The 27,518-nt window shown below is 36.4% G+C and overlaps 1 protein-coding gene and 1 long non-coding RNA gene across 15 annotated transcripts in view; one reads left to right on the forward strand and one right to left on the reverse strand.

Moving 5' to 3' along the window:
• Positions 1-27,518, forward strand: part of FAM13A (family with sequence similarity 13 member A) — a 378,453-nt gene that overhangs the window by 312,591 nt on the left and 38,344 nt on the right. For 13 of the 14 annotated variants that reach the window (XM_079153220.1, XM_079153218.1, XM_079153221.1 and 10 more), the window contains 3 exons: positions 6,053-6,094; positions 9,104-9,283; positions 17,616-17,802. In XM_079153220.1, coding sequence (XP_079009346.1) covers positions 6,053-6,094; positions 9,104-9,283; positions 17,616-17,802 — 409 coding nt within the window. The remainder of the gene's footprint in view (positions 1-6,052; positions 6,095-9,103; positions 9,284-17,615; positions 17,803-27,518) is intronic. The other variant, XM_079153216.1, reaches the window with a different exon arrangement.
• LOC306669387 lies at positions 17,809-21,779 on the reverse strand. Its single transcript, XR_013766078.1, has 3 exons — positions 21,639-21,779; positions 21,562-21,600; positions 17,809-21,368 (listed from the first exon to the last, which is right to left on the reverse strand). It is a non-coding gene; the product is annotated as an uncharacterized lncRNA (long non-coding RNA).

A 27,518-nucleotide genomic window follows, 5' to 3' on the forward strand; every position in this document is an offset into this window, starting at 1 on the left:
TGTCAAGAGTGGTTTTTTTCTTTTCTCTCTTTTTTTAGTTTTAATAATTAGAGACGTATGATTATGAAACACATCTACTAGTAAAATTGTGCACCAGAGTCCAATATTCCAGATTGTCTCAGAAGATATGCGCAATGGCAGAAATCAAGGGCAAAGAATGTTCCCAAATTAGAAAGCCTAAGACCAAAATAATATAGAACAAAAATATCCCCTATGACAACAAATATTAATGGGTTAAATTCTTTGAGAAAGGCTAAAAATATTTTTAAATGAGAATTTTAACTATATTATGCTCAAAAGAATTGTAACTAAAACAAAAAGACTCAGAAAGGTAAATAGTATAAAAGTAAACATGTATATCTGGGAAATGTGAAAAAAGAAAACAGAAATGGCAATATCAATACCAGAACAACTAGAATTCAAGGCAGACTTGTTAGCACAAACTAGACTTGATTAGATATAACCCATACTAAAGATATAAAAGTTACAAATTAATGAGTTAAGTAGGACATCAAATTATATAGATTTAAGTATAAACTCTTAGGTTAATAAGTATGAATGGTTAAACACAGTAAGTGTACATACATACAACTATACACATATACATATATGTCCATAAACAATTTACAAAATACAATGTACTGACAATTTGATATAATTAATAAACTTTAAAATAAGTGAACACATATGTTCATATGCTTCCCTCTACAAATAGGACTCAAGCATTCCTACTACTTTATAAAAATTATTTTACTTTCTCTTAAGTTTTTAAAGAGTAGGAAATTTTAAAGTCACATTTTCTAGGTGTAATTAATAGCAAAAATTGTTCAAACAGTGAAAACTCTTCTAAGGAGATGGTAGACAGAGACAGAGAGGCCTCAAAGAGGAAATAAGACCCTCAGATGCAATATTTCAAAAATAAAGAAAAAGAAAAAAGTACACATCCAAATTTTGAGTCATGAGCTGACAGTAGGTTCGCATGTTCAAAGCCAGCCTCAGCAAGTTAGCATGACCCTAAGTACCTTGCTGAGAGCAGAAATTATTAGTGAGACCCTGTATCAAAATAAAAATTAAAATTAAAATAAACAGGCTGGGAGTGTAGTTCAGTGGTTAAGGACTCCTGAGTTCAATCCCCAGTATTTAAAAAAAAAAAAAAAAATTGTGTCATGAGGTCTAAGCTCTTTTAAGAGGTATCTTCACACTTAAGAAGGTTGAAAATAAATGAGCCATACATTCAGAATAGTTACAAAAGAAGAAAAAAGCAACCTCTTTCAAATGTTAAAAAATATAATGAAAGAGAAAACAAAAGTATAAAAACTGATGTTTGAATCTAAGTTCTGATGTTTATGCAATGTTTTATATGTGTGTGTGTGTGCGCGCGTGTGTGTGTGTGCGTGTGTGTGTGTTTTTTCAGTGCTGAGATTGAACCAAGGGCCTTGCTCAGGCTAGGCAACCACCCTACCATTGAACTACACCCTCAGCCCCTTAAGAACTGATTCTTTGGGAGTAAAAATGAAAAGTATAAATTAGAAATACTTCTGATAAATTTAAGGGGAAAAGGGGAACATACTAATAATTAGAATTTAAAGTATAAAGTTAGTGAAAATATAAGAATATTTTCTTCCTGAAGTCATATCCATGTAGTATTTTTTCATTTTATGTTCTAGTATGTTATATATAGTATATAATTTAAACACAAAAAGTACCCAGGTACTTGAGAGGCTAGGTCAGTAGGATCACAAGTTCAAGCCCAACCTTAGAAACTTGGCAGGAATGTTTCAAGAGTTAAAAAACAGAAAGAGGACTGGATGTAGCTCAGTAACACAGTGCCCCTGGGCTCAATCCCCAGTAGTAAAAAAAATTTTTTTTAAATTTTCAAAATCCAAAAAATTCCACAAAAGGTGATTATATTATACAAGTTGAAGTACTACAAGTACTCCATTAACTTTCTTCATGATAATCATAGCTAAATGTTAAGGCAAAAAGAATAAATTAAACATTGAGTCTATTTGTTCTGATGTATTATAATCTGAAGAATGAACTAAAATCATGCAAAATTTCTGAAAGTTATTATACAATTATAAATAAATTTTATAGTCACCTACAATGCAACACTGTTTATCAAGTTTCAGTATTTTAAGATGATACTAAAAACACTACATTTTTGTTAAATAAGAGAAATTAAGAGTTTCATATTATTTTGATGATTAGTTACATGATCTTCATCCTTAGGCTTATTTAAACAAACCCCAAATAATTGTCTTTTCAATTCTTACTCAAGTAAGTGTATATGTTATATTCTGATGAGAAATGATAATTGCATTAGACCTTTATGGGCAGGATTCTATACGGCATAGAAGAGGACACAGAAACATGCCTTTTCAAGATAACGTATTTCCTTTTATGTGTATGTTTCTTCTTTTCAAATCAAGAGATCTAATTAAGGAATCACTTGTCAACAGGCATCTGTGCATTTATCACATGCAGATTTTAGAGACCAATATTGCTGAGCATAATTGGTTTAAGGAAATGTAGGTTGGGTTTTGCTAATACAAATAAAGACTAAAGATATTTATGTCCTAGGACATATTTCAGAGTTGGTCTAAGCTCTATTTTAAATGACCATACCAAAACAGTATTCAGTTGCTTCATCAGTAACAGTAGGCCTGGGTAATGAAATTGCCCATAATACTGGCGTTTACATATGTGCCTGTTACTTTCAGTTTTGAATACTTGCTTTATCAACATTAGAAAATGAGCCCTTTCATATCCATGTTTACGACTAAGAAAAAAATTTTCTTATCAAGTCAGTCAAGGATTCTAAAAAATGCATTTTTATTTCACAGAGGATAAAAAACAGAAGGATCAAAAACCTTCCACTTTAGCTTATAATTTAAGTGCTTTTTGCTTTTTTTATTAGTGTCTTGGAGTTTCCTTTATAAGGCAACTATAGCTATGGAAGAAATCCTTATCCTTATTGCTGCCATTAAATTTTCTTAGAAATCTTGTTATTGGTGAATTGTTAAAACACATCCCACAGGAATTACAGAGGGGGGTTGAATACCTGACCAGAGTCATTTTGGCATCTTAAAAGCCATAAATTTGTCTAATATGGTTATAAAACTAAATGTGCAGTTTTAGTCTTTCGTAATGATTTAAACTTTAGGGCAATAAACTTGAATTTGAGATAGTGTTATAAACTTTTAGAGCTAAATGAAAACCACAGAGATTCCCTAGCCAAGCCTTTCATTTTCTGTATGAAGAAACCAACCCAAAGCAGCCAAGCTAACCAACAACCTGCCTATGATTTTAGCCAATTAACTGTAGAGCCAAGACCAAAACTTCTCTTTTCTGATTCCCAATGGAAAGTATTCTCTTCTCATAATTTCTAAAACAAAACAAAAAAAAAGAAAAAAAAGAAATTATGGACAAGTTACATGAACTAGAAATTCCCAAGTACTATTAAAAACATAAAAATATAAATTTATCATAAATCTGACCAAAAATGAATATGATTTAATTATTTGGTTTCATTACTGATTTATTCATTTACTTTTGTACTTTGAAAAAGACTACGATTGATACAGATTGCTCAGGTCATTTTTCTTTTAAGCTATGAAGGGAATTTTAATGCGTTGACTTTTATTCATGACTATTAGCATGAATTTTTCATATCATACTTTTAACACTTAGATTAGAAAGTTCAAAAATAGCCATGTGATACCTAAGTAATTGAAGTTTTAAAGAATTTTACTTGCAAATATTTAAGAGTCTTGCTACTCAAAGTGTCTTCTACAATACCAACAGCAGTAGGATCGCTGGTGAATTTATTAAAAATGCAGAATCTGGCTGGGGATGTGGCTCAGTATGTGTGAGGCCCTGAGTTTGATCCCTAGCACCGCAAATGGATATGTGTGTATATATATGCATGCACGCATATACATATATATGTGTGACATATACATATGTGTGTGTAAATAGGCAATATATACACACATTTATATTATATATAGGCACATATATATGCACATGTACTATGTATATTATAGAGACACACACATATAGTATATACACACACACACATGCAGAAAGAAGCACGAGTCAAAAATGTGTGAAAGGGAGGAGAAGAGGTTCATCTCTCCATTCTGAAATGGCTTGGGTGACTAACTGACTAACAACTTGTCTTTGGAATGATTTTTAGCATCTAGCAAATCTACATTCCTTTTCCTCTTCTAGGTTTCCCCTTAAGTCATTATTAACATTGGTCCCTGCTTCCAAAACCAAGATTGTGTAACTGTATTGAGAAGTGGAGTATAAGAGTTAATTATACAGGGTTGAATTTACAGAGGGTGAACCACAAAACATCAAAAGCAGGGACTGCCTGTTCCAGATGAGGACAGAGCAGCAAAGGGTTTATTGTTGGTTATGTAGCCTGGGAACCGCTCTGAATAACAACCATCATGAAGCAGAGGAGAAATGGTTGTGATTAAAAGTAAAATAAAATACTAAATCCACGTCTTCATATACAAAGATGACTCCAGTGAGTTATTCTTCTAGTGAGTAATGGATTAAAAGACAGTGTAGTATAGTGATTAAGAGCTTAGGCGCTGAGCTAAAACTTACTTGGTTCAAATTGTAGCTTGTCTATTTCTTGGCTCCATGGCCAGGTTATTCAACCTCTCTAACTTCTTCGATAACAAGGAAAACAAGAGCACCAACCTCATCAGGCTGCTGTAAACACTGAAAAAATCTATGCAAGTATGCAGTAAGTTTAGGGCATTTTGTTGTTTTATGTGTTTACTTTGTGATTCTTGACATAAGGTTTCTTTTGCACAGTAGCTTGTTTTCATGGTTTTTATATCTGACCATAACAAGGAATTGTAGCTTTATCAAAAGAAAATTCTGTGGGGCCAATGTGTGTTTGCTGATCACCTCTGGGATAATGAGTCCTGTGCCTGCTGTGAGGTGGTGGCCTTGCTAGGGCGTATGATGAAAGAAAAGGAAAAAATATCATAATCCCTTGAGGCACTTTGATTCTGAATGGAAAGAGATGGGGCATACACTTACACAGGAGCGAAACCGGACGGATGATTCTAAAGCAACGTGTTCATATGTTGAAGACTTTACAGTGTAAATTAGGGTGTTAGGAGTGGCTGGAAGAAAATCATCAACACTGATCATTAACAGCTTTGATGGAAGGAAGAAAAAGGGAGAGGACTACTCGGTAAAACTGTCATTTAACATAGCTAACGTTTTGTGGGGTTTGTTTGTTTTGTTTTTTACCTACATATTTAACCTCTTTTTAAAAAGCACAGTTCTTGATGTGGAAGCTCTCGAGGACAGAATGGGAGAAACTCATGGTATGAATACTTTCAAAATGGCCCCTGTCCTCAGCCCTCGCTGTGGGCTGTGAACGTGGCACTTGTGAGAGAAAAAGCTCCGAAGCCTCAGTCACGTTGAGGAATTCTGTTATTCTCTGCTTTATGCTCACTCCTTTTTAACTCTTTTGAAAGTATTCAATCTTTGGAAATGTTTGGAATATAGAGAAAGTTTATAAATGCTCAACAAAAAGGTTATAAATCACCTGTTTAGATGAATGCTTACAGAGCTTGAGATGGTTTCCATCTTGAGAATTTAGGAAAAGGTGGCTTAGAAAGATGGTTTAAAATAACTTTGTAGAAAACAATCTTGGTTCCATATGCTCTGTCCTGTGGAATAGGTGACAGGAAGACAGTCAGTAGCAATTTCATTCACATTTTAGGAAAATGAAACGCTTTGGAGGTAGGGGGAGGGCAGAAGATGGTTTTCTAATATCTGTTATGAAATTGTTGCCGTGGACATCTCTAAAAAGGAGAGTCCACTGTTCAGGAAGAGACAACTGGGGCCCTCTCTAGAAATGCAAGAAAATGAGTGTCTGAAAGGGAGGGTTAAACATAGTGCAAGGCCTCAGAACCTGGCTGATTCTTCCAGCCTGGGATCCCCTTCAGATACTTGGCCTGCCGTCCGTGATCCTTCACCTAACCGGACTTCTCTCTTTGCTTCTTCTCCACAGTGCTCATGTGTCCCAAGTCAGCAGTGTTTCAACAACTGGAGAGTAAGTTATTTGGGTTGAGTTTTTGTGTTTGGGTTTTTTTTAAATTACCCATTACCATTTATTAAACAGAAAAAGCAATTCAATATTGTATAGTATTGAACTATTAAGATGATAGATAACCAGTGGTTTTTGAATAGTTTTTTTATTAGTGCATTATAGTTATCCATAACAGTAGGGTTCATTTTGACATAACCATACATGCATGGAATATGGTTTCCTCTATTTCAGTTCCCAGAACTTCCTCTTTCTTCCTCCCTCCCCCTGGACCCCTTCCTCTGCTGGTCTTCCAGCTATTTATTTGTTTTTAATTGATACTTCATAGATGTACATAAAAGTGGAATTCACTGTTGTATATTCATATATGATGATTCTTAAGCCACCTGAATGCAGAGGAGAGGGCTAAAGTGCTTCTGCTTAAGGTTCTGTGTATGTGATTAGAGAACGCCACCATCTCGAATTACCAACTCTTTGTTTACTTTCTTAAAAACAATGTCAGGGTCAATGAATATCTGCAAAGCAGCCTACATGTTCTGGAGGCATCTTGCAATGGAGAATGATTAAAGATTAAAATATTAACCATGTCTTTACTTCCTATGTTCATTTTATTGTGCCTACATTTACTGTGTGGAATGTGCCAAGTGCAGAGTTAGGTGTGCAATGTCAGATAAACAAGGATTTTGTAGTCTTTTTTACAGGGATGAATAAAAGAAACCAAATTAGTGACGGCAGCAAGTCTTTCTCCACAGGGCAGAAGCCATTCTCCATTCCTTAGATCCAATGATGTGTGTCCTCCAAGGGCTTCCACTTCACTTTGACTAAACCCTAACTCTAAGTTTTGGCCCTTGAGTCCCTCTGACCATGTTCTTTATGCTTTGTCTGCCTAACCGGCTGATGGAGTGGGACAAGCTTATTTCTGCCTCAGAGTCTCTGCATTGACTGTTGCTCTCTCTAGCCAGCAGTTTCTTATCATTCACTTTTTGTGCAAATGTCATCTCATCTGGGAATCCCTGGCTACCTGTCCTCACTCTGCAACCCTTTATTTTAGAGAATTTTCTACTGTTTGACATTACATTGCTATATTTGTTTGTTGTCTCTCTTGCCTTATGAGAATTTAAGTTCCGTCAACATAAGACCTTGCCTGTTGTGTTCATTGCTAACTCTCTATCACCAAGAAAAGTGCATGGCATATATTAGGAGCCAACACAATATTTGTCAAATGACTGAATGAATGGCTCCTGGTCCAAAGACCTTTCCCTCACATCTACCTCTCTTCTTCTTTTTTTTACCACTAGAAATTGAACCAAGGGGCACTTAACCACTGAGCTACATCTGCAACCCTTTTTTTAATATTTTATTTACTGACAGGATCTTACTGATTTGCTTAGCTAAGTTCCCAAGGCTGGCTTTAAACTCACAGTCCTCAGCATCCCAAGCCACAGGGATTACAGGGGTGCACCACCACACCCAGCTTCTCTTCATTCCTTGCTGGGACACATGCAGGCCTCTTGAAGGCTCTCTCCTTGGCAAGGATCAGGTGTGGTAGGTGGGGAGGATGTGATATGATAGGGAAGAGAAGAATTAGAAGAAGCATTAATTAGAATGAATTGGAATGTCATGGGATGGATTTGGATTTATGCTCCTCCTTGTCAGATGAAGAAGTAAGCAAAGGACAGGACTGACTTCCCTCAGCTCTGTCGATTTTAAAGAGATTCCAGAACTATAACAAGATTGACATATTCTTGTTCTTTTCGTTTCCTAATAATCTTTCCTACTTATATGTCTCATGCTATAGAAAACTATAGAAACTTTATAAACTTTAGAAAACAATAAGTTGTTCTGTGTGTACATACTAATTTACTCACATCCCTTGATACCAAATTAGATAATCTGTCATTTGGGACACAGATAAAATAAAATAAAGTAAAATAGTTCTAATACCCAAGTTAATTTAAACTGTACTTGCTCATTGTCTTAAAATATTCATAATAAAATTTAAATGAAACAACTGAGTCTTTTATAAAACTACATTTGGAAAATCTTAGTTTTCAAAAACCTATTTTATTTTAGAGAATGTTTCTTCTAAGTTTAAGCATTTAAAAATGTGACTCCTTTGTAAATGAAGAAAAACATGCTTCAAGGAGTGTAAGTTGAGAATTTTCTATGCCATCTTATTTAAAATTAAATAGCATGGTTATAAAAGAATGTTTAGACACATCAAAAGATTCTGCAGCTTTAAAAATGATACCATTTATATATAATCATGCATTCTGTTCAGCCCTTTGTACTTACCTGTTTTCCTCAAGTGGAACAAAGTAAATCTACTCTTCCAACTTGAATAATATATTTTGGAGTGTGTTTGTATAAATGCAGCTTCAATATGATACAGTATAATTTAACCAATTAGAGGTTAGGAAAGATTATATTATGTCTTTTTAGCTGTAATTATTCTGATAAGCTGGGTTTGTTTTCTTTCCAAATATCATTGTTCCTTATATAATTTTATCTTAAAGGGATTCTAAATATATAATACATATAATAGGTAACCTAAAATTATTTGTGCTAGTTTGCCTCACAAATCATGCTGTCATCATCTGCAGAACTTGTATGAAATGTGAAGGAGGCTTGCCTGTAGAGAAATAGGTCCATTATTATTCTTCCAGAAAAAAATCTTCCTTCTACCTTATGTCAAATGATGTATATTTCCTGGATACCTCAAAGTGTTGCTGGACTTAACCATGAACGTATCAATAACCCAAGACCCTAAAAATGAGAAGCACAATTATCAAAGTGCTGGAAATTGTTCAATTTTGTTTGTTTTTGTTTGTTTGAATGCAGGCTGCAAATATTTTTTGGTTAAAGAGTCATGCATATTCTGTCTTAATTCATGAAGGACAAAAGGTCTTCCATTGGAAAGAGATGTTTCCAAAAGTAAAGGGATGTGTTTTTAAAAGAAATCATTGATAAACTTGATTGCTTAATAGTTATTACATTTTTTTTTTTTTTAATCAGACTCTTAGAAAGAACCATCCGGTCAGCTGTGGAACAGCATCTTTTTGATGTTAATGGCTCCGGAGGTCAAAGTTCAGAGGACTCAGAATCTGGAACATCTTCAGCATCTTCTTCCACCTCCGCCAGACAGCGACGTCGCCAATCCAAGGAGCAGGATGAAGTTCGTCGTGGTAGAGATAAGTAAGTTGGCATTGGTTCTTCTTTTTGCTTGAGTTTTCTTCTTTTAAAGACACACAGCTGACTTAGTCACCGTGTTCCGGTCACACTTACTGCTTCTCTCCCATTTCAGGATTCAGGGTAAAACTTTCAAAGTTTTCATTTTGGCCATTCTAAACTTAGCTAACATTTAGAAATTCCTAGGCAAGCGAATGAATACCTGTTTCATCTAGATGTTTTGTGTGCTTTGGGAAGTTATCTCTGATTTAATACATTTCACATCTTCCTCGGGAATATCTTATTTAGAGAGATCCTGAGCCATGGGGGAGAAACTGGACATAGGCCTGTCCAGAGATATTTTTATTTCCTGGTTAGTCAACATTAAGTTGACTGTTAGACTAGTTTATTAACCAGCATATTTCCCCCAGATGTTAACCTGATTAATACAAGAACCTCACTGAAATAGTGTGTCACCTGGTTATGCTTTAAAGTGTAAGAAAGATTGAGTTTAAGTCTAATCAAAAGATAAAAAGCTGAACTTTTCTAATTATGATGACTAACTTTAAGGCATTCTCACAGTATGCATTTCAAGAAGGGTATTACAAGGAGTTAGTTAGTCTCCATTAAAAGATATGATATATAGCAGAGGGGAAGCACACAGGCAGTGGCCAGAACAGCCTGGGACCTGCAATCCACAAGATGGGAGACATCCTGGAGGTCACCCATTGTAGGGGACCTGCGTGGACTCCAGAAGCAGAAAGGGAGGAGTCAAGATGACGGAACGGAAAGGACCAGTGCTTGCTTCCTCTACAGAGGAGGGCCAAGGTGACAAGTGAACAGATCATTTCATGTCAAATCTTCCAACGTTTCCTATGAAGGACTGATAAAAATGGCCACAAAGAAGCTCCATTCTTGTCTCCAAAATACCACTCTTGTCCTTTTTCTGTTTTGTCTTCTACCACTTCAACCACATTCTGAAAATCTTCAGGGTATTAAGGGTCAATATTTTGATGAACTCTTGGAATAGTAATGTAACAAAAGCTTAGGGCATTAGGATATCCCTTGAGAAAATGTCTCATATATTTTATTTCTTTAGTTGACTCTTACTTCTTTTTAAAATTTCCAAATTTTAAATTTCCAAAGCCTTCACTATACAAAAAATGATAAGCACCAGGCATGGTGGCACATGCCTGTAATTCCAACGACTTGAGAGGCTGAGGCAGGAGCGTCACAAGTTCAAATCCAGCCTTAGCATCTCATCAAGACCCTAAGAAACTTAGCGAGATCCTGTCTCTAAATAAAATATAAAAATGGGGATATAGCTTAATGCTTAAGCACCGTAGGTTCAACCCCTGGTACCAAAATAAAATGCTGTTGCAAGAAGACTTCATGTGGATTCATTGAAATCCTAGCATGAGCACTCTGTTTTTGTTGTTGTTGCTGTTTGGTACCAGGGATTAAACCAGAGGTGCTTAACCACTAAGCCATATCCCCAGCCCTTTTATACTTTATTATGAGACAGGGAGTTGCTAGTTAACTAAAGCCTCACTAAGTTGCTGAGGCTGGCTTTGAACTTACGGCCCTCCTGCTTCAGCCTCCCTAGCTGCTGGAAGTATAGGCATGCACCACCACATCAGGCTGTGAGCACTTTTGAATATCCGAGAATAAACTACTGGTAAGGGTTTTGGGCATATAAAATGGATTCATATTGACCAGGAGCCAGGAAGCCTTCTTTAACTTCTACCAAGCTTTATCTAAGTCCAACTGTTTTTTCACACCTTTGTAAGATGGATCACATCTGCTGTTATACAGAGGACAACCTAGATCCCCAGCATAATCTCCCAGGCTGGCCAACTCCTGACCAACAGAGGGTGATTCTCACCCACCCCACCTTCCAAATGACTAGGCAGATACTGAGATTTTAAATTCAGGATTATTTCCATGACTGAGCAAAATTAAGGAACTGCTTTCTTCAGTTTTTTAACAACTTGAATCAATCTTTTTTTTAATAGTAAATAAGCAAAAGGTTTTTTCCCCTCAAATTTTACTTATTCATGGCACTTACATTGATGATTTTTAGGGTAATTACTACAAGAAAAAATAATTTCAAAATCTATTTTGGTTACTGTAAGCACCCAAATGAGAGGAAAACTATTTCTGCATGTTTATTTTGGTGGGATGCCTGAAATTCTGTTGATAAGCACTTCAGTAAGTCTGCTCGATTAAAAAATACAGAAAAAAGCTTTGATACAAAACACAAATGAATAACTACCATTCACATTATTATAATCACAATTTAAATTGCTGAGAAAAATAATTTTATACAGATAATAAACTATATTCATATTTCCCCTGAAAGTTGTTTATTTTTATTTACTATAGCCTCTTATTATTTTGAATTTCTTATTAAATGTCAAAAACTAAACAAAACCCTAATTCCCCTCATTCTTTTTCACCTGGATTCATAATCTTCACCAAAATATTTGTTATGGAGAAAAAAAAATAACTTCTTTTGGCTTAAAGAAAACCAAAAAGATAAATAAATAAATTCCATGAAGTAAAGCATTGAGATGGTAGGGTCTGTATTAACAAATGAAAATCTCAGAAATAAAGCAGTATTTTTTAACTTTATTTTATTTGGAGTGGGGGTACTGGCAATAGAACTCAGGGGCACTTGACGACTGAGGCACATCACAGCCCTATTTTTGTATTTTGTATTTTATTTAGAGACACGGTCTCACTGGGTTGCTTCTCACTGAGTTGCTTAGCGCCTGTTTTTTCAGACTGGCTTTGAACTCAAAATTGTCCTGCCTCAGCCTCGGGAGCCGCTGGGATTACAGGCGTGTGCCACCACGCTAGGCTTAATAACTTTATTTTATTTGTTTATTTTTTTATGTGGTGCTGAGGATCAAACCCAGTACCTCACACATTCTAGGCAAATGCTCTACCACTGAGCCACAACCTCAACCCCGATAAAGCACTATTAATGATAAAAACCCATTGACTTTACCAGTGACATACACAGTACTTTTCTAAAAAGAAAACATTTGCCTTAGAATTGGTGGAGAGGAAGGGTGTTTGTAACGTTCCACTTAGAAAATAGAAAAACCATAGCATTTAAAATTAGCTACTGACTAAGTTTTATAGAAAGTGTTAGGCATATAATTAGTGTTCTGCCTATGTTTTACTGTACAGCAAGTATAAATTATTCATTTAACACTGTTCTTACCCTCTGCCTCATTTTTTGCTGAATGGTATGTAGCAACACTTTGCATTTTTAAAATATCCTCGATGTATATGACATCTTGCTTTCCACCCTCTTTGGACAGAAGGAAAGCAAGAGGAGGTGGGAAGTGGTAGTGTGCATGATAGCAAGAACAGGGTGATGTGGGTGTTTGGTGGCAGCAAGTAGCAAACAGTGGGGATAAGGTCAAAAATGGACAGGGGCCAGACAGGGCCAAGAAATATGAGACGTAGGTTAACCTCTCCTGCAGAATTTAAATAATTTCCCAAGTCCATGCGCTGACATTTTTTGCATATGGCTTGTGTTTAACTAGCAACATGGAAGAACCAAAGGAGATGGAGAGTGGTAGAGACTGATCATCTGCAGACCATGCCCACAGAACTCTAGTCTCACCCTCAAGTCAGATTTTCCCTCCACTGCTCATTTTGGTTCCTGGTCCTGGTTAAGTCACAACCAGACATTGAATAAGAGGATCTTATAGACTATTGGGGGTACTGTCTATAACTGAGCTAGCTTACAAACAGTCCCACCATACTCTTTTTCCTTGGCCTAGGCATGCAGAAGTCCCTTTCCTGTGCTCCTTGTTTACATCACCCTGGTAGCCATGAAACGCCACCCATCCAAGCTGACCCACTAGGTTGTAGTGGAATGTGAATAGTTAACCACCAAGTCTTCCTCCAAAGCCTTCTCTCAGCTCCCCAGATCTTCTAGGAGCAAGGCTTTTTCCTAAGGCCTCGAGCTACAATTTTGCCCACCCAGCTTTGTGTGTTGGGGAGGGAGGGACTAAGGATGGAGCGGAGGTACTTTTCCACTGAGCTATACCCTCAGCCCTTTTTTATTTATGTATTCATTTATTTAGATGCAGTGTCTTGCTAAGTTGCTGAGGATACACTTAAACTTGCATCTCCCACCTCACCCTCACAGATCTCTGGGACTATAGGGGTGTGCTACCATGCCAGCCCCTGACCCAGCTTTGACCCAGGTCCATAGTCCTTTCCTCCAGCCCCCTCTCCCCACGTGGCTACTGGGTGCTTTTATCCTTTCTCTCACTTTCCTTGGCCCAGGGCATTTGTTCTGAACCTGTTTCCCTCTAGCTCTGTTTTTTTCCTTTCACTCATCTTCTTGCTTTTAATACCTTTTCAACTGGGCTGATTCATCCAGCATCTCCACTGTGGTCTCATTCCTTCTTTCATGACTTTGAAATGTCACCATGAAGGTCCCCTTCAGTAACCCCAGGAGAGTCATTAACATACAAATTGTGAGGTCAAAAATAGCTTATGGTAAATGAGTTATTCATAGTATATGTTTAAACATAATGGATTCATTTATTTAAACTTCTTATCAGGCTTTGTTTTAAAAAATAGGAAAGATTAAGCTAGAGTTTGTAATTTTCTATTCAAAACTATTAGCCTTATGGAATGATTGAAAAATGTTTCCAAAAATAGAAATTCATTTTACCTCTCACAACTTAAAACTGCAGGCAGTTAAAAAATATTCTTGAAGCCAATGGTGAATAATTTGGGTACAAATGATTTGTCCCTTGTCTAAATTTATAAGGAAATATAACCAGTCTCATATTATTTGCTACAATAAAAACATAAAACTATAAGGAATGTATTTGTTATGTATAAAGGTTCAGTTTAATTCATTTATTTTAAAAATCTGCCATGTAGCAGGTAAATACAAATGTTATAGATCTTGCTGATGGGTATATGGAAGTTTGTTGTATTGGTTGCTCTACTTTGTATATTTGAAGAAATTCGTAATAATATTTTTTTTTCAAAAAAGCAAGGCAGTGCTGGGCACAGTGGTGTATGCCTGTAATTCCAGCAGCTTGGGAGGCTGAAGCAGGAGGATCGTGAGTTCAAAGACAGCCTCAAAAAAAAGCGAGATGCTAAGAAACTCAGTGGGATCCTATCTCTAAGTAAAATACAAAATAGGGCTGAGTATGTGGCTCAATGGTCAAGTGCCCCTGGGTTCAATACCTGACACCAAAAAAAAACAAGAAAAAAAAAAGCAAAATAGCATTCAAAGGAAGATGGTTTAAATCTTCCAGAACACATTGAACTGAAAAACCAATCCAAATGCTATAAATATATTAAATGTATAAATATATTTAAAATTCTATGAAGTAAAAAAGAAAGCATGCTATATTGGGTGAGATAATAAATAGTTCAGTAGTGTTTTTTGATTATTAAGTATATATGCAGGCATGAGGAGGAAACATGGGGGCGGGGGGGTGGGGGACACTGGAAGTGAAACCCAGTGATTAAAATGAGAAGCCCATAGAGCTAAATTCATGTCAAATCTATGAAATGTCACATACCTGCTCCACATGGTCATGATGGCCGAGACACATTGATGCACCCAAACACAAAGACTTTCCTTTGGGGAGAACAGGATTTCCACATAAGCACAACTGCACTACCAGATTTTTATTTATTTATTTTGAAAGGATTTATTCTAGTTACTTATTCACTATTCCAAAAGATTATAAAATAAACTCTCATTTGATTTTTAAAAATAATTTTTAGCTTTCATATTAGTCTTCTTGGGCTTCTGTAACAAAATACACAGATTAAATGGCTTCAACAACAGACATTAACTTTCTTACAGTTCCAGAACCTGGAAGACCAAGGTCAAGGTACCAGAAGGGTTGGTTTCTAGCAAGAGCTCTCTCCTTGGCTTGCAGATACCCATCTTCTCACTGTGCCCTCACATGTGTTTCCTCTATGCACCTGCTTTCTTGGTGTCTCTTCTTGTACATGTGAGAACAGCACTCATATTAGCTTAGGGTCCCACCCTAATAATATTATTTGACCTCAATTACCTCCCCAAAACCTTGTCTCCCAACATAGTCACATTGAGTATTAGGGCTTTGACGTAGAATTTTGTTTTGTTTTGTTTTGTTTTGTTGGTAGAACTGGAGACTGAACCCAGGGGTACACTACTTCTGAGCTACCTCTGGTGCCCTAACCTGACCTTTTTACATTTTTGAGATGGGGTCTCATTAAGTTAGTAAGGCTGGCCTCAAATTTGTGTTTCTCTTACCTGAGCCTCCCAGGTCACTGTGGGATTGAGGTGTGTACCACTGTGCCCAGCTCAACCTAGGAATTTTGAGGGGATACTTTCAGTTCACAATTCAGTCCATAATAACTTTCAAGTGTAAAAGCCCCTCCATTAAAAAATTATATTTAGTTGGTAGAGTGCTTGCCTCACATGCACAAGGCCCTGGGTTCAATCCCCAACACCACAAAAAAAAAAAAAAATTATAATTGGACACATACCCCAGAAGTTAGAAAAAATATGAAGAGTGATAAGAAGATACACCTTAAGTTGTAAAACAAGTGATTCTGAGCTTAAGACCAAACTCACACAGAAGGTGCTCTCTCAGTGCTCAGAGGAGGGTGTGAGCATGAGGTGTGTGCTTGCATGTTAGTCCCTGCCAGCTTCGCTTACTGCCTTCAATTAGTTTATACTTAGGTAATTCTCATAAATGTATATAAATCTTTTACATAATTATGCCAAATATGTATAACTTCTACATTAAGAGTTGTAGAAAAGAAGCCAACTGCATTGGCATACACTTATAATCCCAGAAACTGAGGAGGCTGAGGCAGGATTATAAGTTTGAGGCCAGCTTCAGCATCTTAGCAAGACCCTCAGAAACTTCAAACCCAGTTAAAAAGGAACCGGACATGGTGGCACGTGCCTGTAATCCCACCAATTTGGGAGGCTGGGAAGGAGGATCTCAAGTTCTAAGTCAGACTCAGCAACTTAGTGAGGCCCTGAGTAACTTAGCAAGACCCTGCCTTGAAATAAAACATAAGAAGGACTGAGGATGTGGCTCAGTGGTTGAGCACCCCTGAATAAATAAAATCCCCAGAATAAATAAAAAAGAAAAAGGGATGGGGATGTAGCTTGGTGGTAAAGTGCCCCTGGTTTAAATCTACCTAGTACCAAATAAGAAAAAGAAGGAAGAAGAGGAGGAGGAGGAAGATATGACTTATAAAAAATAAGACCAAATTAAATATTAGAACTAAAAGTTACCCAAGATAGTATAACTTTGAAAATATTATGATAGTATTTAATTCATAATTTTGCCTCCATTATAGCCAAAGGGTATGAATTTAGATTGCAAAAATAAATATTTAATGTTATCTTTCATTTTGAAATATGGTTGAAAAGACAGTAAAATATGGTATCTATTTTTATTCTTTAATTCATTTACTTCAAGATACAGTTTTAGAGGTTAGAGAGGTACATTAACTCATTCTTATCATGAGGGAGAATAAAATCTCATTCATTTCTTCCTTAACAAGTCATGGTACTATGCTGATGGTTTAATTTGTTCCATGATATAGTTTACAAAAAGCAAAACAATGTTTTGTAAGGAATTTAATTTTGTAAAAACATACAACTTTAATGTTTAAAGTACATTAAAATGTTTTGAGAATATTAAATGAATTAAATTCTATAATTATGACATTTCTATTGTAATAAGCCTACATCTTACAACTCCTACTGCGAAGTAGCAAATCCATATTTCAGTTAAAATGCTTTGTATGCCATAGTTTTTATTAAAATATGATTTCTAGCAAGATTATCTAATTCAGTGAGATTTAAATATTAATGTGTTTTTACTCTACTAGAATGTCTATTATTTGAGAACATCCATGTTCCCATTCTAAAATAAAAATAAAATATTCCCATTCTAGAGAAGATACTGTGTTTTCTTTCCAAACTTTCCCCACATACATTGTATTAATTTATAATATTATAAGTTATATATATTAACATCTACCATGAATAATGGGAAATTTTGTAAACTTACATTTCACTGCCTATTTGAATACAAATTACTTTTGGTAAAATACAAAAGTCATGGCACAAACAGCCCTTGCCAATATGCCTCTAGGAACAATTTATTTTAATGTGATTTGGGAACCAGGCATCCTCAGGAGTGGTCTCTACTGAGATTTTGATCAAAGATGCAAATTGAAGTTTCTGAGTATTCTTCAGACTTCTGGTATATTTGATTCAGTGACAGTATTACAAAATGCTTCCTTTACTCCTTAAAATAAAATTAAGCTGCTTTTTCTTCAATTCAAGGGGACTTATCAACAAAGAAAATATTCCTTCTGGCTTCAACAGCCTTGATGAGTGTATCCTGAATACCCAGGAAGTAGAAAAATTACATGAGAACACCTCTGATTATATTGGAGAAAGAAGCAAACCTAAACGTCAAAAATCCAGTTCTAAACTATCTGAGTTCCATGAAAATCAAGACAACCTCGTGGTAAGTGAATATTTTATATGATTTTTATTTGTAGCCTGTTAAGAAATATCACAGCTCTTTTCCTTGTTTTACTAAAAAGTAAAAAGTAATTTCAGTGTTGAGTTTTACAGAATTATAGAGTATGAGTCCTGAGAGAGGCTTTAGACCTCCTAAGTACATACATTTGTATTTCCCTTTAATAAATATTAAAATTAAGAGTGAGAAACATGATATTCTGCCAAAGTAATAAGAGACAACACACACATTGATTTCCATGTTATATAAATTGGTCTTATTTTCATCTCATTTTCTGAGCATTTTTACATTTTATTTTAATATAATTATTCATATATATATATATTCATATATAATAAAATTGCATTTTCCTATTTTCCCCATTCTGTTTTGTTTTGTTTTGTTTTGTTTTGTTTGTCTATGATGTGAATATGCAAAAAAAGTTAATGAATGAACTTAAGGTGAAAGAAAAATACATAGGAAAGTAGGATCTACTATCTTTGTGTTCAGAAATCTCTTCATGACTGAAAGTTTAGTTTTAAATCTATACTTTATATTTTTTTCCAAATTAACCAGAAATAAAAAGAAATTAATCACCTGCATATAGTTACCTCAGACCTGAAGCTTGAGTCATTAATTCAATATACAAATTTTTACACATGGTTCAGTCAATAACAATATTTATTCAGTATAACTGTTTAATATCCATTGTCTTTTCTCATTCATGCTTCAGTTTTACTGAAAAGTGAGAACCAAAATGTTTTCTAGTTCTATTTAGCTTAAAACAATTAACAAAAAATTAACTGATGATAAATTTTATGATGAAACATGAATTGGAGTCCCTAATTAAACATTTTTTTAAAAGGCAGGACCCATTTTTATTGTTTGGTGGACTAATTTTCTGGTTTGCTTAATCTCTGACTAGTTTTTTAGCTCCATGGTGGAATTTTTGTACATTTAGCAAAAATACAGGCTGCCTATTTTCCCATTGTTCATTGCTCTGTGTGCTCAGAAAAGATTCTCAGTATTCCCCTAAGTACAATATACACAAATACAAATCTAGGAGAAAACATAATTATGTTACTCTCCCCAAATGTCTTAGTATTTTATTTCTAGAAATAAGCTGATAACTAAAACGGACAGAAATATTCATCTTCTGATTTATGTCTGATATAGTTATTAAAGAATTTCAGCTTTAAACATATCTGATATGGTTCTTAGAGTAAAGAATTTAAGTTGTGGAATCATTACATATTAATTAGTTATTTTTTAACATTTACGATATATTCTTCCTTTTGGAGAAAAGTAGATGTATGTGGGAGAGGATGGTGGGGATTAAACCTGAGTCTCACATATGTTAAGCATGTATGCTACCGCTGAACCATATCCCCAGTCCCTAAAAAGTAAATTTTCAAATGAACTAAATGATGCTAACTTCATTAACTCCTTAGTTAGCCCAAGGTTTGCTTATCTGCCAAAGAAATTTATGATGATTAAAAATCTGAAGCTTGGCTTTATAGCTTGCAAAGAATATAATACTTTTTAGTTTGAATCTCTTTTACATGAACTTAACCCATCAATAATTCTTTCCCACCAGTAGTATTATCTTAAGCTACATAGGTGGTAATAGTTAATAGAAGCAGAAAAGGATATTTATCCTTAGAATATGTGTTTTACTGATAAAACTATGGGCATTCGCATTGTTTAAAAACATTGGGAGGAAAGATCCTTGTTCCGTTTTGGTGTTTTATATATGAAAGGATTTGTCCCTGCTCAGGTTGCCAGTTTCCTCATTCCAGGATTGTGCGTGTCACATGCTAGCATAGCTGAGCTCAGTGGACCATGTCTTTGTTGCAATGAATAATTTAAACCCTGCCAATATGACTTAGAAGAAAAACTTCCTCATCTGTAAAGTGAAGGTATTCTCAAAGATCTTTTCTAACTCTCATATTCCATAAATTTTAAAATCTATTCTTCACAAGTGACCACCGAAGCAGAGCCAGGAGACGCAACAATGACTAGTATGCAGACTACATCCTGAAGGCTGTTGTATATTTCACTTCTCACTTATTTTTAACCTTCTAATTTTACTTTCCCCAAATTTCCTTCAAAATTTTTCCCTGCCCCATTTCAAGATCTGTACACTCAGGTCATGTATTTGTTTTATAGCTGAAAAAAAGAAAAAAGGAGTAAAGAGAAAAGGGAGAAAGAAAAAGAATTTTATATAATTGTATTCCTTCTATGTACCAGAAAACATTTTAGATCCTAGGGATGCAGCAGGGAGAAAAACAGTCAAAATTCCTGCCTTCAGGGAGTTTTCATTCTAATGAGGAAAACAGACAGTGATTAAGCAAGATAAGTAAAGCATAAGGTACATAAGATAGTGATAACCACTAGGAAGAAAACTAAAACAGGTGCTGGTGACAGGAATTACGAGGGACAGGAGATGCAACTTTAATAGAGAGGTCAGAGAAGACCTCCCTGAGGATCTGATGTTGGAATATAAGGACCAAGGGGAAGTCAGGAAGCAAGCCATGGAACTGGATGTGCAGGTGCAAAGACCCAAGGCAGGCAATTATCTGAAATGTTCAAGGTCCCATGGAGACACTATTGTGGTCAGAAGCAAGCAAACCAGGTGAAAGAGGCAACGGGGAAGAGAGGGCAGATGAAGCGAGTCATCATCTATCTCTGGAAAGAGTAAAGGTGCCTTTATTCTGGCTGAGATCAGAAGCCAATGGAGGCTTCTTGAGAGAAGTGATCTGACTGACTTAAGTTTGGTGTACCAGTGTGTCAAGGATGGACACTAAAGTAGGCCAAGGTAGCAGCTGGGGACTGGTTAGGAAGCTCTTGCCATACTTTAGATTTGAAACGACTATTTAAACTGAGACTAGGCCAGAGGCACATATATGACTTTTGCACAAGATTGTTGTTGGCCAGTTTACAGAGATGAGGAAGACAGAACTTTTGGGAATGGAATCCTAGGTTCAGTTTTGGACGTGTTAAAATTGAGCTGCCTGTTAGACCTCCAAAAGGAGTATCAGGCAGTTGATTGGATTTCTGAGCCTAGAGCTCTGGGAAGATTTCGCAGCTATACAAATGTGGGATGATCAGAACTGTAGATGATCCTTAAAGCCTGCACATTGGAGGAGATAAACCATGGAATGTGTGCACAGAGAAGTGCCCTGAGGCACACCAACATTTAAATGATGGGATCATGAGAGGCCAGCAAGAGACTTAAGAAGGAAAATCCAGAGAAGTAGAAGAAAAATCAGGTATGTTTGGTATTTTAGAAACCATGTAACAAAGCATCTCAAAGAGAAGGGAGGGTCAGATGATAGGGGGAGTAGAAGACCATGAGTTAGACCACTGGAATTAGAACTCAAGGGTGATCTCGGTAAGAGCAGGAGGAGCAAAACTACTCAAGGGAAAATGGACAGAGAGTAGCTAGACAGTGAGCCTGACTGCACAGTGACAGCCTGACTGCACAGTGACACCCCAACTACACAGTGACAGCCCTGACTTCACAGTGACACCCCAACTACACAGTGACAGCCTGACTTCACAGTGACACCCTAACTACACAGTGACAGCCTGACTTCACAGTGACAGCCTGATTCACAGTGACACCCCAACTACACAGTGACAGCCTGACTTCACAGTGACACCCCAACTACACAGTGACACCCTGACTTCAAAGTGACACCTCAACTACACAGTGACACCCTGACTTCACAGTGCAGTAACACCCCAACTACACAGTGACACCCTGACTTCACAGTGACACCCTGACTTCACAGTGACAGCCTGACTTCACAGTGACACCCTGACTTCACAGTGACCACAGCACAGCCAAAGAGGAGAAGGCAATGCAGACAGCAACAGGCAGCGCACAGATTTGGTGCCTCCACAGCAGGAACTCTCTGAGCACCTCTTTCCCCTTTGTCCTTGTACTTCTCAAGGATTTGACGACCAGCAGAGGTCAGGGGACTACAGATAACTCAGAGCTCCAAAACCAGTGTTAGTGAGCTCAGGTCAGAGTGTCCAAATGCTCTGCTTTACCTCCAGTTATTACCACCTTCCCGACGTTTCCTGCTCCCATCCATCGCCCCACCTGACCCACCATGCACTCAAGCAACACACACACATTCTCACACACACACACACATTTTTCATTACCTCCTTTCCATTGGCTCATTTCTATTGACCTAGAAAAATGTGCGAAGAAAACGGGAGAACAGGACATCTTGGAGACCTTTGGGGTAGCTAGAAGAGTGGAGTTGCCATTCCCAAGATGGAGAAACTGCAGGAGGAGTGGCAGAGGGTGTCGAAAGTTCCAAATGGAACTTATGCTTATGCTAAGCATGAGATGTTGTTAGCAGAGACGTCAAATAGGCAGTTAAATTTATTAATCCAGAGTTCAGGAAAAGATGAAATAAACATGTTTGGAAGGCTTTGGCACACCGTTGGCGTTCAAAGCCTTGAGACTGGATGAGATGAAACCTAGGGTTTGAGTATGGACAGTAAAAGATTGGCCCAAAGATGGAGCCCCGAGACCTCCCAACATTTACAGGGTAGGCAGATAAGAAGGTGCCAGCAGAGAAGACCAAGAAGCAGTAGTCGCCAATTTCTAGTACAACATGGGAACAGAACCTTTTGAGATTTGAGTAAAGAGAAACTCAGAAGAGAAAAATTAAAATAGTGAGTGACCATTTCACACACGTGTGGGTAACCTGCAACTACCCTGAGGGGAGCCATTTTGTGGGAAGTGGGAGGCTGGTTAGATAGACGAGGAATAGGAGGAAATGAATTGGATACAAGTTTGGAAAACCTTTGAACAGGTTTTGCTCTACAGAGGTGGAAAAAAATGAGGTATCCACTAGAGAGACTATGAAGGGAGGGTTTGTAATGGATGGTGCAGTGGTTTGACCATGAATCACTCAATCTAAAGCCCATTTTATGGGCTGGGGTAGCTCAGTGGTAGAGCGCAGCATGCACAAGCCCTGAAAAAAAAATGGGGGGTGGACAGTCCCCCGACCTCAGTTCCATCTTCTTGTGTTCCAACCACAGTCTGCCTTTCATCTAAGAAAAGTGAATGCCTTCTAACTCTAAATCAACCTCACCATGTTTATGTACACATCTAGATTTCCCTTCCTTTTCATACTATCAGATAAAGAAGAACGCACTGTGCTCTTTGATCTCGGTGTTTTGTCAATTGATGTTTCATGTTGCTAGTGAGATGGAACCTGTAATAAAAATGAAAGAAATATAAACATTGAAACAAACTAGAGTTGGAGTCTGGTTCTACATGTACCATCCTATCCCACAGGAAAGTTGAAAAACACAAGTGAATGAATGGTTGCTGTATTGTTTAGTGTAAATTGTATAACACAAAGACCCCAAACTCACTGTCTCAAACACAGTAAATTCTTTCTTATGTGATAATCTGCAGCAGGAGTTCCGGGCAGGGTCTGATAAGGTGTGCTTGCAGTATTTCGTTGACCCAGGCCAAATGTATCCCTGCCCTCTTCAGAAAGAAGCTTCCAGAGCACTCTGGTGGTTTTCACATCCTTTTCAGCTCACAGAAGGAATGAGCATCAAGAAATGTCCCTGGTGGGATATTTTGTTGGCCAGACCTAGAAGCCACATATATCACTTCTCTTATCTCATTGAAGAGAAGTTCTGACTGATCCCACATGAGGCTAGGTAAAGAACTGTTGCTGAGCAGATGGCTGCCTCATGACTGGAAGAAAAGGAGAATGGGAGCTGGTGGACAGCTAGCAAGCTCTTAGGGGGGGCCTCCTTTATGATATCAATAGTTCTTTTGAATATGAATTAGTTTTTCCATTTTTAAGCAATAAAACATAAGATGTACAAAAGGGTATGAAAAGGGACTCAGAGCTGCCATTGATCCTCTGTTAATGAGACGCTATCAAATACTGTCCTTTTAGAGCTCAAGGTTAGAGGAAGAACCTGTTTTGACTAACAGCCCCACTGCAGCCTTCAGTTTGACCTGTTTGTCTGTGGAGAGAAGGCATTTTTGTGTGTGTTCTCTATAAAGGCCTTGTCAGCAATTTACAATTTTAGAAGACAAATTTGTTTTTGCTCCAAGTGTTTTCAAGTGCTTCCGTCAGTGGTCAAACCGGTTTTGAGTCTAGCTCTCAATGCTAACACAGAGAGGAGGGGAAAAAAACTTACAAATAAATTCCACAGTCTAAAGCTAGCTGTATCAAAGCATTTGCTTTTTTTTTTTTTTTTTATTTGAAGGTTATAGTTATAAAAGGAGACCAGTTTCTTTTTAATTGAACTCCTTCTTACATCCAAAAATTATTAAATCTATTATGTGCTAGTGAATCTGTGTCTTGAAAGTCACCAATAGGATTTAATGTGAGTCGGAATGTTATAGATTATAAACTAGGCCTTTTCTGGTTAAAAAATTTAGAAGAAGCAATTTCATTAAATTATGCTTAATGTCACAATATGGTTTTTTTAAAATATCTTTATTTTTTATTTATTTATTTATTTGTTTATTTATTATTTATTTATTTACTTTTATGTGTGCGGAGGATGGAACCCAATGCCTCATGCATGCCAGGCAAGCACTCTACCACTGAGCCCACAACCCCAGACCCACAATCTGTTCTTCACTATATTAAAAAGAGTAACTGGTACCTTTAAAAGAGTCAAAATTTGGAAGAGTAATTAAAAATTAAGGTACTAAATCAGTTTTATAAGAATTCTATGACTTTAATTAACCTTTAATAAATGCATACATTAGTGATCTAGTCTGTTACCACACCTAGAAATAGGTTTGGGACATAAAACCATTCAAAACCTTCCAAAGTCCTAGTGTGAATATTTTTCCTAGAAAAATACTGATAGCAGCTACAACATACATGAAGGTCTAGCAGCATCCCTTCCAGTAGAGGCATTCTGTATTTTGGCCTTATTTTGACCTGCATGTGACCTTTTATCCCTTGCTTCATCACAATGAAGTGAGGAATTATTGATCCTTTTCTTTACCTTAATATTTCCTCCCTAAATCCTAGTCAAAGGGTGGAAATTAGAATTTATAAAACATTTCGTGCTCATGAAAATAAGTACTTTTGTTAATGTACTCATAGATCCTTACTACCCTTGTCCAGTTTTGTTCTGAAAAAAAACCAGAGTACTTTGCCAGTACTTTGAACATTCTTCAGAGGTTCCCCGTTTCCAAAAGGTATAGGTGCGACCCAGCAACCTTAGCAGAGGAACACTGTGTGCTGGCATGCTGGGTCCCGGAACCATACCATGAATATTCAACAGTCTCCAATGTGTGGAGAAACAACATAACAACAGAAATTGTGGAAAGCTTTAGAGAGGACTGCTAACACTACTGAAAGTCAGCATTTGTGAATAATGTCTGTTAAAAACAGGTTCTTGGAGAGCTTTTTTTGTTTGTTTGTTTGTTTGTTTTGGTACCAGGGATTGAACCCAAGGGCATTAACCACTAAGCCACATCCCCAGCCCTTTAAAAAAAAAAAAATATATATATATATATATATAATATATATATATATATATATTGTTGTTGTTGTTGTTTGTTTAGAGATAGTGTCTCATTGGGTTGCTTAGGGCCCTTTCTAAGTTGCTGAGGCTGGCTTTGAACTCACCATCCTCCTGCCTCAGCCTCCTGAGCCTCTGGAATTATAGGCATGTGCCATCTCATCCAGCTTCTTGGTGAGCTCTTAAACGTGGGATAAACACTAATAGAGGACAGGAGAGAACTGATATCAATACATTTTTTAATCCTGCAAATCAGTTCTTTTGCAAATCTTTCTTTTATGTAACATAACATTTTTCTAGAGTTTTCAAAATCTGTATCAATTATATTTTGGTTCCTTCTTTGGTTCCTTTAGAAAAAGAAAATCAATCTTCTAACATCATCAACTGAAATATATCTAAATCTATATAATGCTATTTATGGTTTATTTTCTGTCCCCTCCTTTCTGACTATTTCTTAGCTTTAATCTGAAGGTGTTTATTTCTTCTGAATTACATATCATTTTAAATGTATCATTTCATCAACATTTTTGAAATGATAAGAGAGGACTGTGCTTTCCCTAGGAATTTTCTGTTTCAGAGCCTTAGGAAAACCTAATACTACTGCACCAGATCTTTCACTAAAGATTTTGATAATCTATTGAAGATTGCCAATGGGAACAAAGGTTCTTTGTCATAGACCTATCCCTCTTTGTCAGTAAGGTCACATTCAGGTAATAAGAGCTATTTTGCTTTGATTTAATGGAAGCCCTTTTATAGAGGGCTTTTCTGACTCCAACTTTAAAGAAATAACTATAATCTAATATTGTCATATTTATTTTTTATTTCTCAAGTCCATTCTAAAATAATCTAACTGTATAAATTACCTAAGCGAGTAGATCAATGCTCAGTATTCTAATGGGAGACACAAACACTGTCTTTCCAGTTTCTGGGACACTGTCTTAACTGTGGACAAATAGTGAAATGTTTTCCTTGGAGATTTCAGAGCTTTAGAAATAATGATAACAGCTAATTCTCATTCGGTGTGCCAGGCATTATTCTAGTGCTTTACATGTATTATTTTGCTTAATCCTCCTGGCAACTCCTTGTTAAGCAGTGTTGTCATCTCCATTTTCCAGATAAGGAAATTGAGGCTCAAGTAGAGTCAGACAGTTGGCAGTTGATGGAGGTAGAATTCTGAGCCAGGCATTCCGACCCCAGAGCTACTATCATAATTATTCTGTTATGCCATCTCCCTTCTGTTCTTTGATGGAGCCCAGGGTGTCAAGCAGAATTCCAGACAAATTGGCCAAACGAACATAAACAAAATAATTTGCTCACCTACCAAGCCCAAGATTAATTTTCTACTTTGATTATATGTTTATTTGATGGAGATTTTTATACATGCCAATTTCATGGGATCATTGTGAACCTTAACCAGATTTATTCTTAAAGGGCTTTTCATAATGGTAGGTTATTAATAAGTAGGTGAACACATGTTGCTACCATGCTTGCTCTTCATTTATCTGGATGTCATGAGATAAGTGGATTATACCTAAAATCCCTTTGATGCAGATGTGAATCTCTGAGTTCAATGAATTCAGGTCCAAATTTCCAGGATAGCTATGTTTTTGAATCTACTAAATTTGCAAATAAGCAAACAAGAGAACATTTAATCCTTCATGGGAATGACTTTTTCTGCACTCAGTCACCTGAATTATTTTTAGAAAGCATTGGCCTGTATTCACAGAGGCAGTCAAAAAACCTTATAAATGTGTCTCTGAAAAGCATAAACCCACTTGATCAGCTTGAAATATATAATATTTGAAATAAATTTTCTACCTTAGCTAATGTAAAGAATAATATTAAATATTGCAGAAAGAAAGGTTCATAACTGTTTCTTTCTATGGATGTTTTACAACTTAGGAAAAAGTTACCAAATCATATTGGCAATTTATTCTGCAAGGATATTAAATAAGCAGTGAATTTACATCAATTTCTAATTAGATTCAAGATTAAATTATCTGATTCTAGTCCTGAGCCACCCTGATTCTCTGACAATCTGAGTTTTGCTGTTGAGCTTTTATAAAAGATGCATAATACTTAGCAAAGACATTATAGGGCACAGTGACCATTTCCATAATGCAGTCAGATATCTTTGTTAAAGGAACAATAAAACATAATATTCAACTCTATGCAAGCAG

Source organism: Sciurus vulgaris, assembly GCF_902686455.1.
Source record: "Sciurus vulgaris genome assembly, chromosome: 9".
NCBI lineage: Eukaryota > Metazoa > Chordata > Mammalia > Rodentia > Sciuridae > Sciurus > Sciurus vulgaris.